This window comes from Buceros rhinoceros, unplaced genomic scaffold (assembly GCF_000710305.1).
Source record: "Buceros rhinoceros silvestris isolate BGI_N320 unplaced genomic scaffold, ASM71030v1 scaffold23414, whole genome shotgun sequence".
Classification (NCBI taxonomy): Eukaryota; Metazoa; Chordata; class Aves; order Bucerotiformes; family Bucerotidae; genus Buceros; species Buceros rhinoceros.
This window is the reverse complement of record NW_010406797.1, coordinates 1,728-12,837: the sequence shown is the minus strand read 5'-3', so window position 1 is coordinate 12,837 and position 11,110 is coordinate 1,728. Positions and strand designations below refer to the sequence as shown.

The following is an 11,110-nucleotide window of genomic DNA, read 5'->3' as shown; positions in this document are numbered from 1 at the left end:
GACTGGCTGCCCTCTCCTGGGAACGTCTCTCGTCCTGTTATGTAGATTCAAAAAGTCCTTCCCAGATGCAACAGTATCGTGACCGTTACCAGAATGCAAGGATGAGAAAACCCCTTGAAAGTGGCTCTCTCTTCCACTGACAGTCAGCAGTTTTTATACATCAGACCAATTAGTGTCCTTAGCTCAAATAATCCAGCTATAAACCAAACTTTGCAGGCAAGCCTGTATTCTAAGTAGCTTCAGGAAAAGCTCCAATGCTCCTTTTTTGAAAATCTCACACAATTATTTTGCCTTTTACACATGGTTGAACAAATTAATAACAAAAAAATAAATAAAAATCCGTGACACTAGTAGTAACCGGACTGTCATGAAGTTCACTAGAAGCAGGAACAAGAGTGTCTTACAGCTGTTTAAAGTAATTTTCCCTGGTTCCACCTTTATTGCTCTTGTTTTCAGAAGATAATCCCGCGTTGGCTTGGTTGTCCAGTTCAAGGTGTGAGTTGTTAATGTGTGCTGTCACAAATCTTACCTGAACACAAGCACTACATCACTTCAGCTTTTTTGATTAAAAAATACTCTTGAAAGCTGTTGATGCCAAACAGTGGGGTAATCCTGACCAGTTACATATCAAAAGTGAAAAAGTGAGTAATTTAAGGGCAGCAGTTTACATTAACTTTGTAGTTTCCCACAATTCACCTAAAGCTACAAACTTGTGAATTTAAGTGGGTTGTTTAGGGATTTTTTTTTTTGTCAGAAACTTTCACTATAGTGTGCAAACTGATCTTAGTGCATAGGTATAAACTAGCTGTACGTACTCCAACTGTTGAAGTGTTGGTGTGTGTCAACTGGACTTCCTGGGAATTTAAGGCAGAGCTCTGTCTATGTGGAGCAGGCCTGACTAAAGCCTAAACTTTGTTCCATTACTACAGAGATCTGTCTTCATCTCTGGTCAGCCTAGTTGGTTGCACATGGAGGGATAAAAGTAAGTGCTGGTGCTGTATCTAAAACTGGAACATTGATTTAATGAGGAGATTTGTGAAATCTTGAAGGGGGTCAGAACTTAAGTGTCTGTAGTTCAGACTATGAACTGTAAATTATTTTTCCTAAAATACAGGTGCTATGGAAACTAGCACCTTGGAGATATGACTGAAGTTTAATAGTATCAAAACTAGGACAGTGAAACCACAATTAACCACAGATGTTCTGCATGTTCATCTGGTCATCTGTTTTTGTCAGTTTTTTCCTGTAGCATCATGTCCACTGCTGGCTGTAGCAGCTCTTGTGCTCTGAAACAGTTTTTGGTTTTCTGCTCTGTCTTCCACCTGTGTTTTTGTAAGATGGCATTTCCTTGCAAAATGCTGAGGAACTGGGGCAGCTTTGGACCTTTCAGAGGAAAATACCTTTCTGTCTTGCAGCATGTAGTTTCCCATTTTAGGAAGTTCCTGTGTGAAGATCAGCTGTCATGGTTTGTTACGTGATTAAGGAGAAAGACTGTTGTGATTCCTTGTATTGTACTCGATCTGTTGTATGGTCTTGTACAGACCGATACAGATATTGTCTTGTACAGGTGATAGAAGATAAAGAACTGTGTAGCCCTATGAACAAGCAGTTGGGCAGCCTGGATCTCAAACCTGTTTAAACATTAGTAAGGCAAGATCTTTGGTGGACGTAGCATCCTACCAGTCGTGTTCCTTTATCCCCAGGGAGCAAGATTGAAGAGGTAACATGCCACCCCTGAGACCTCCCCCAAGCAAAGGCTTGAGGGTTGTGGGTGGGGGTAGGGGGAAAGAAGGAAAAGGGCTAAACTCCTGATTTTATAGCTGAAAGCATTTGTACCAGCTCTTTTACTGCACGGCCCTTTGGAGAACAGGAGCCGCATGCTCTATTTGGCCTTGATGTATGACAAGCCAGGAACTGCCTGCCTGCCTGCCTTCAGTACCCTCCTGGAGTGATGTGTGGGCTACAGTCCTGAGCAGCTCAGTGGTATAAAAATCAAACAGTTTTGCACAAGACCACTGTGCAGACTTGGAAATGCTTGTAAAACAGAATGATTGTGTATTTTTACCCTTAACAACTGCAACATGCATAAAAGCAGGGAGAAGAACTAAGCACGGTCTAAAGTGATCAATAACTCCTGTATTCAAAGTGTGACTTATCAACACATTTACTGGAGACAGGTAAAAGAGAAAGTAGGAGCTAATCCTTGAGCCTGGCGGTTAGGCGGCTAGTCCCCAGGTTCCTACCATCAGGCAAGTTCTAATCCCAGTTGATGGAGAGTGAACTGTTAAGTGTGATCCTATTATTCCTGCTACCCCATGTGACTTCCAGCAGGAAGACGTCCACCTCGAATGCTTCAGGCACAAGCAACAACAGTGATCAGAAGCTGTTAGACATCACAAACACTTGCTTTTTAAGTGACAAAAGTGTCATCTTTATGGATCTGTTCTGGGCTTGTCTAAACTTCACAGAAGCAGCATACTCATCACTTACTTCAGTGTTATTTTCGCTCTAACTCTATAGGCCCAACTCAGGGATTCTGGATTCTGCCTGTGAGAGAGCATCACACTCGCTAATTATTTCCAGTGCAATCACCAGTCAACTTCAACAGTTGCTTCTCTTCCAGAACTGCAGTTTGCGCTGGTGAAGTTTATTTCCGCACAGCTATGCAGTCAGTCTAACAGCTGGCTTTTAAGGTTCTCAACAAAACTTCCGAAACTAAGAAAAAAGAAAGCAAGGGACTCTCTCCAACACTTGTGACCATAAGGAATAAGTACCGGCCTCAGGAGGAACTCTTGTATGTTAAGAAAAGGGCAACTCCTATGCTGACATCTTTAAACTGAGGATAGAGTTCTAAGCGCAAACCCGACCTGAATACACACGACTGCAAACGCTCAGCAGTGTGACCTACAGCTGAATACGCTCACAGATTACGTCTCAAACAGCTGCTTCTTTCTGCTTCTGCCTGGAAGGCAGGCAATACACCCTTCACAAGTTACTGCCCAGCTGTCTTCTATCTTTTTGTTGTTGTTGCCAAAAAAATTCACTGTCCTCTAACTTTCAACTAACAAACACATGCAAGGATGCAACTGTTTCTTCTCAAAGCAACTCCCTGTACCTTCCAGAGTACTAGGGTTAGAGTGAAACATGCTGAATGAAGCGGATTGTACAGATGAAATAGGAAAACTAAGCGGGGCTCTTGTTAAATTATTTAGGTACAAGAAGCCCAGGATATACTAAACTGGTACTGATCAAACCATGAAGTTAGTTACACTTGACCAGCGACATGAGAAGCAACTACTTCTTTCATACACTATTTTTGATTGAGTTCTTTAATAATCTTGAAGGTTTTATATCTGCAACCAATCAGCTATGCCGAGTTTTTGCATAATCTCTCTAGGTATTACTGGTCCTCAGACACCCATCTTTTTGGATTGTTTGGCCTGCACAGCATTAGGCAGCTCTGAGGTGTGGGATTCAGCTCCCACTAGCTGTGAATTTCAGGGTCCAGCATTTCCAGTTCTCTAAGGCTCTTCTATGCACCACAAAATATTCCAGCTGCCAGGGGAGAAGAATGACGTTAGTGTGTAGGCTCCCGAGGTCCCATACGAAGACAAGGAACTACTGTACAGTGAACGAACAGCACTGTTGGGCTGAGCAGAGACATCTATCATGAGGGAGCATGATCTACCCCACTGTGGCAGCTGTTTCAGGCTCTGAAAGGTCTCTAGCTGCAACACCACTACAAGCTTTTTGGCAGATGCTAAAGCTTTTGGGGCTTCTACTGGCTTAGTTCCATGATGCCATTTCCCCTTCAGAGCTTCAGACGCTCGTTTTGAGTTTGAGGCTTTTGTCTGAGAAGATGATAAATGTGGGTTCAACAATGCTGAGGGTTTCAAAGTCATAAATACATTCATGCACCTTCTTGTAGACAGGCTTGCTGCACCCCTTTATCTTCCCAAGTGCTTCCTGGATTACCTTCTTAGTAGGTAATCTAAAGAATCTGAAGCTCCGCTGGTTAAAGCAAGGGCTCACGACTTTGGCTGCAAAGCGTGAAGTCTTTTAAGTTGAGGGAGAAGATGCAGCTTCGCATAACCATGGAACTAATTAGCAGCTTTTCCCTGCAGAACAGAGGTGTCCTCAGTGCCTCGTTCCTCTCACACCATCTCCCATGCTCATCCCGTTACATGATGATAATGAAATTCAACTAATTAATTTCAGTCACTTTTTAATATAAGGTTATTTTCCTGCCATTCTTATGATTTGAATCAAATGACTCTGTACTCACACCGTGAGATGCATCCCCTCTTTGGCTGCAGCAGGCTATTAACTTGGCTCAGGCCAAGTGAAACGGCAGAATTCTACGTTATGGCTTAGCCATGACGCACTAATAACCTCTGCAGGAGGGCTACTCATTCTGCAACTAGTTTAAAAACCAAACAAAACCCCAAACCACCAAGCAGTGTACACTTGGAGAAGATTATGCTGCTGTAGGTTTATTTTTTGTGTATAGGCACCTCACTGCTCAACAGAAAGCTGGTGTTCCCTCAGCTCTGGTCAGCTGGGTTTAAAGGGAATGAGCTGCCAAGCTGCTCTAGGCCTATGCTAGTCCTGAAGCAGGACTCAAGGACAGCACAGTTGGCACAGTACCCTGACTGCAAACACCTCTGACAGCAAGACACTGCAACTGCTTTCTACAAGCAAATCTGTGACAAGCACGGATTTTCAACTGTGGCTTTGACACCCCACAAACTGTCATTGCTTCTTTCATATTAAGGATTTCATGCTATTTAAAGAAATCTAAAAGGAATATAAACATGACTTCTATGAAACTGACCTTTCCTAGACAGGAGACTGCTAGAACACTGCAGTTATGCATCAATGTTGACGTCAAAAGAGGCTGTTTGCCTTCTATTATCTGTACAAGAAAACACACAAATCTTAAGAAGAGCCATCTGTATTGTGTTTACAGTGCAGGTGAAGGAAGCGAAGTGGTGAAAAGATACCACCCATGCCATCTTCTCATAGATTCACTGCCCTTTCCCACCTCCCTGAACACCTGTGTCATGAACCAGAGAACAGTTCATAGGTCCCAGCTGTACAACCAAAGCAATACAGAAACAATGATCTAAGGCACAGGTTGAGAGAACTGGGCACATCTAGGCACTCACGTTTGTTAGCTCCGGCACACAGATTAGCCAAGTCGGTCAGACCAGAAGGTCATTGTAACACTTGTGTCCCGTGTCTGTTGGTGGCAGAGGGCCTGAGACCAGAGCAGGCGGGCTGCCTCCCATTCACCCTCTGGCACTGCGGAGTTTAGCCAAGGAGTCCATGCTTCCAGAGAAGCTGGCCAAGTCAGAGATGCTGAAGCATTCACGAACGTGTTATAGAGGCAATAAGAAAGGCATAGTCTTTCACATGGTCTAGCAAAGCCTTCCCAACACAACTTTTACAGTTAGCAGTAAAACATACTATGCTTTAATACCAACGTGGTAGCGCTCCAAAATCCTTAAGGATATTCTGTCACAAGGGCAAGTTTGGTTCTTCACTAAGCAATTATACACCAAAGGATGTTTTGCTTCCAACAGGTAAAGGAACCTCTTCATAAACTATTTTGAGATAAGGGAACTTCATAGGTAAAAACCAGTATTCCAAGTTGTAGAAGAGGTAAAACTCTCGATTCAAGATGACACGATCAATTATTTTAAAAAGATCCACTAAAAACTCTCCAACTGTCCGATGAGGTTTGAACGGATAGTAGAAGTCTCTTACAGCTGCTGCCAATGTCTTGTTTCCTAGCGGTCCAAAAATAGATGTTTCATTTCCCAAATAAATAGGTTCTCCACTAAATAAAATTATGCTTGTATAGTTTGTTTGTATCTTCTTAAACACAGCTCCTAAGTCAGCTAGCTTTTGGTACGTTCTCAGTATAAATTTAGAGCACTCATAAGAGTCAAACCACACTGTTGACGGTTTGCTGGGACTTGCTTGAACCGTCCAGGTCTCATAGTAAATGCCAGTCTCATTGTCATATTCTACCCATTTTGCCATTTCATTAAACATGGATCCTGTAAGAAATGAAAATTAGTATTACAGAAACAAATACATGACTCAAAATACCTTCCATCTCTTTCAAGGTTCACCTCCGTTTCCTGCAAAAGTTTATCTACAACATTACCTAAACGTACAAAGATAGAAGGCTTAGGTTGGAGGAAGAAGTGATACCCCACTGAATAAACCGTATTTACATAAGTTATTTAAACTGTAATTCCTTTTTTCTGCCTCATTTCATGCTACTGTGCCAGAACATCCAAACATCAGAGAACCATAACCCTTCTCGCTTTTTTTTTGTCCACGTAGACAAAGAGGGCAGGTTGTACAATCTACAAGAGATGCTGACAAAGCGCTCACCAGTGCAACAGGCCTTTCTGCCCTTCCTCAAGTTTTAACTAAATTCAGTAGTCAGGGAAGAAGTTTTCATGTCTCTCCACAAAAGAAACCTTAGACCGAGACACCCTGCTGATTTAGCAGCTCCTAGACAGCAAAGTTGAACTAAGCCAAATTATATGAGTGGGATGTGAAGAAAAGTAAACTTAAAGACCTTGAAGATTTTTTTTATATGTATACTTAGAATACATTTGGAGTATTCTGGTGATGGTGATTTCACAACTGGAATGAGGAAGACATCTTTAACTCAGCTCATCTCTCTGGGTGACACATCTACCTTCCCAAAACACAGCTGAAGCATAGGACTAATTTTCCTTCTTTTTTTTTTTTCCCCATAGTCCCAGCACTGCACCTCAGCCTAGCCCTTCCTGCCCTCTCTTTCCTCAGTCACAGCACAAGGAACAACCACCTGCGACTCAGATCCGTCTAGCACCTCACATTCATTAGCATGACCAAATTTTGCAGATTCTTCTTGCATGATATATGATACTTCAGAAGACACAGTCAGACAACAGCTTGCAATTGTGAGTGTTCCAAGCCATGATCTCTCTTTAGCTGCAAGTGTCACTGCTGTGCAAGGCCGTTCCAACCGAGACTGGCAGCAGTTACCTTGCAGTTCAGACATGGCAGACATCAGACAGATCTGTGTCACTAACACCACCCTGCACGCAACCACCAGCCAAGTTATTAAATCTGTATCAAGAACTGTACTTACTGTAGACTGTACATGTGCTGGAAGCTCCCCCTTACTTTCCTAACTCCTACCAGATTAGCTTTCTAGTGTGTATTCTACAAAGCATGTTACTGAAAAGGATCTGTCTCTCCTAACAAAACCAAGATGGACTTAAAATGAAGTTCTGGCATTAACATCTTATATTAAATAAAAAACATTACAGGTTGATGTATGGCTCCATGATAATCTGTTGTAAGATGCCTGGACAATCAAAAATCAGCCTTTGGGTGTTCCTGCCCTATTTCCACAAAAGAAGCATTCCCCTAAGTAACAGTAACCTGGCTGATGTCTTTAAAAGAAAATGAGAATGCTTCAGGGTGGTCTCTGACACTGCTGACAAACAGCTCAATAGGATCTCACACAGACAAAGAGGGTCCAGCTGTTTCATATGTAAGAGCCCCCTCCCACAAGATAGGATGCTTTTTGCCTGCTCTCTGAAAGAAACAAGTTCAGCTCATGATGCTGTCCATCTGTGCTTGCAACCATTACTGTGGAAGAGGGTGAGCTTTCAGATTCCTATTCATATTCAGACAATTCAAAACTCTCAGAGATGCTACCTTTCTAAAAGTTTCATGGAAACAGGAAGCGAGAGAGACAAGGAGGACTTTAATAATGCTTTCACAAGGCACCAGCGTAACCTTACCCTCTTAGGCATCAAATAGCCCACATAGGCAGGAAGCATTGCAAGCTCCATAACCGTATGAAAAATAGTTAACATCGTATTGATACAAAAGCCTCCAACGATATCAGGCATTAAAGACTTCAATGCCGAGCTACAGACTCAGAGGAAAGGAGCTCTGCTTGTTTCACTGCTTAAAGAATAGCCTAGAATTCCTTAGCAGCACTGGATCAATTATCTACAGACTGTCCAGCAAAGCTGCTAAAGGTGAACGGGGCAAACATAAAGCACCACATCACACTGATGCGTGTCAGCTGTAATCTGAGTCTCCGCTGTGCCTTGTTCGCTATGCTAACTTCACAGAGTAAGCAGTTTTGGTCAGCAAACTGCAACCCTCCAACTCCTCAGCAGACTTTGTTTAGAAATTGTTCACTGTTTTACTACAGCAATCAACCAAATTTATTTATATTGCCTTTTTATTTTAGGATTTCAGTGCTGAGTATATACCAGGAATCTATTCTGGTGATCATCCACATATTTAGAGGTACAAATCACCATTTTGTTCTACAACATATGACAGAGACCTATTACTGGGACATCTGCGCAGTTTTTATGAGACATAATGGCAGAGCACGGAAATAGAGATCAATATTTTTAATATATTTGAGACCACTTCTAAATTTGCCTTATTTGTTCGCTCAGTAATGTACACATTTTCACCAGTTTTTTCTATCTATCTCAGCAGTCATCTGCCACTTCACAATAGAAGGTTTTGTTTTGGTGAAGCCACGTGAAGAGTCCATAATCATTCTGTATAAGCTGTTTTGCTATTTTTACACTCAAGAGACTCAAGTGTTTTTGTACAGCAACACCAAATGATTCTCACTTAACAACTCTTCAGTGTGTGCTGTGTTCAGAAGCCAGCAGCCTCATACCACTTCCTGTATTAAAGAAAGTGCAGGGACAGTATTTCAGTCTGAAATTAGCATCAGTGACTACCACTGCTAATAACCCCAAAATGTAAATTAAAAGATCCTGCTTTACATAAAGACAAGGCTGATTCTGTATTTTGTGATATTAGCACTATCCAAAGCATCTGAAATCTACCTGATATTGTGGTCACATGAACTAAAGTTCCATTTTCCTTCCAGTGTGCATCATCTATTCCTTCATAAAAGCAGGCAGCTCCCTGGTTACACCAGAATGGGGCATTCATGCCAGGCCGGAGATGTGGAAATGTACAGTTCCCAAGTTGGAAGAGCTCATACCACTCCATCGTGTAGTTCTTGCCCGTTAGAGAGCTCTTGAAACCCACAGCATCATGCATGATTTTCTGGAAAAGAAAAAAAAAAAACAAACATCCCAAACCACAAAACTTCATCTTGTAAAAATAACTTCACCTTGATCTGTACAGAATATAAGACACTTGGGAGCTGTTGTGCAACAGAGTGAGAAGACGGAAGGTATACCTAAAACATCTTGGATTCAGTATCATTGACGCGCAACACACTAGATGGTTGTGTATCACACGCACCCTTTCATAAGTCATGCTGCTTCAGTGGTTGTCTATCCATCCACTATAAATTCTGTTATTTGCAGGCAGATTCTCAGTGGGACCTCACCACAAAAACTCACACTTACTTTTGAATCCTTAACCAAACAGGGGTATCACAGAAATAAAGAGCAGAACAGAGTTACCAAAACCAGATCTTAGTAATGAAAGCCACAAAAGGAACAAAACAAATATTGCTTTTAAAAGCTGTAGAGTAAATACATAAATCCAACCTCAAGTTTAACAAATGAGGTAATGATATCTGAAGCTATTTCCATTTTTGACTTTGTATGTTTGGTTTTGATGTTGCTATTTCATGTTCACTCATATTTCTTTATTCATTAGGGATCACCTGAATTATCAATCTTACTTATGCTATTGCTACAGTTATAAATGTTACTAAAGCTGAGATTCTCTCCTATTTGCATGACTCCATGAATGGAGACTTTAATTCAATGCTGATCATACCATCAAGAAAGAACCATAAAAGCAGCTACCCACGATCCACCACTCTGACCAGCTAGCTGTCCACTTGTGACAGATATCCACGTTCAAGCAAATACCTAAGTTTTTAAGATCAGAAAAGTTAATACTCTAAGCAGGCATTTAATGTGATACAAGGCGACAAATAAATGTATTTTCTCAATACAGTGCTAGCAAAGAAAGACACCCAAAATGTACTGGTGTGTGTACACAAAACACTCCCAGTATATAGCTCCATGGGAGAACACACTCAAACTCACCAACAATGCTGGTCAGGTTCTTTCTTTTAGCTGAGCTAAATTTTCTAACTTTTGTTTGAAACTTACTGCTCTTTGGGTATCCTTTCTATTGATAGCCTAGCTTGTGTGCTCCAGTACTCTTCCATACAAGCATATCTGACATCTGCTGTTGATTTCAGCTGAATCTGCTACCGTAACTTTGTTAAACCAAAAAAATCACCTTACCAAATGTCCTAGTAGACCCCCATATTTGAATTCCCATACTGGAGCTTGTAATCGATATACTTCAATGACATCCTCTTCTTTCATAATAGGAATGGCAGAGCCAGTGGGACAGAAGGTGTAACGAGCTTGGCAGTAAGGATCAGTTTTTGGACGGTAATCAAAGCGCCTGTGTTGAGAAAGAGAAGCACATAGAATGATAAGCACAGCTTCACGGCTGGAGTAACTGTCCCATGGCTTCCTAAGGACCTAACTGGGAGAGGTCAAGTGATCCAGCCACCACCAAAGGCAGATTCTGCGACCCAGATGCTGCCACACTTGAGTAGACAAGTCCATAAGGCTGCTGAGATGCCTGCAGAAACAGGACTTAAGACTTGCGAATGCAACTCATGTTGTATACAGTACTGACAGTGAAGGAGTGAAAACGATGCAGATTACAAAGGGTGACTTAATACCCACAAAATCAGAGAACACAGATGTTGGGTAGCGCACAGTTTGAGATCTGCCTCAAAAACATTCTCCTAACAGTTTTTCTACACAGGGATTGACCAGTTTGCTCTGGGATACTATCCTGTAGTAAGTGCTCCCCAGATGGAGCTATTTTCACTCTAGAATGCTGCCAATATCAGAAAGACATATTCTGTTCCTCTATGCTAATTTAGATAGAGGCCTAAGATCATTTTTTCCATTTGTCACTCCTATTAAACCTCAAAAACTGAACACCAAATCCATTGAAGTATCACACTACATACAAAAAGCAGAAAACTTTTCTAACAAGTCTTCATTTCCCAACTTCCTTCAAAGTCATTCACTGTATT

At 41.6% G+C, this 11,110-nt stretch overlaps 1 protein-coding gene across 1 annotated transcript; it reads right to left on the bottom strand.

Moving 5' to 3' along the window:
* Window positions 1-5,553: 5,553 nt before the first annotated feature.
* Window positions 5,554-10,461, bottom strand: CLN5 (ceroid-lipofuscinosis, neuronal 5; the record flags this gene model as incomplete). Its single annotated transcript, XM_010134264.1, has 3 exons — window positions 5,554-6,065; window positions 8,904-9,129; window positions 10,296-10,461. Coding segments are annotated over 3 exons (904 nt in total), but the record flags the coding sequence as incomplete, so codon positions are not given.
* Between the last annotated feature and the right edge of the window lie 649 nt (window positions 10,462-11,110).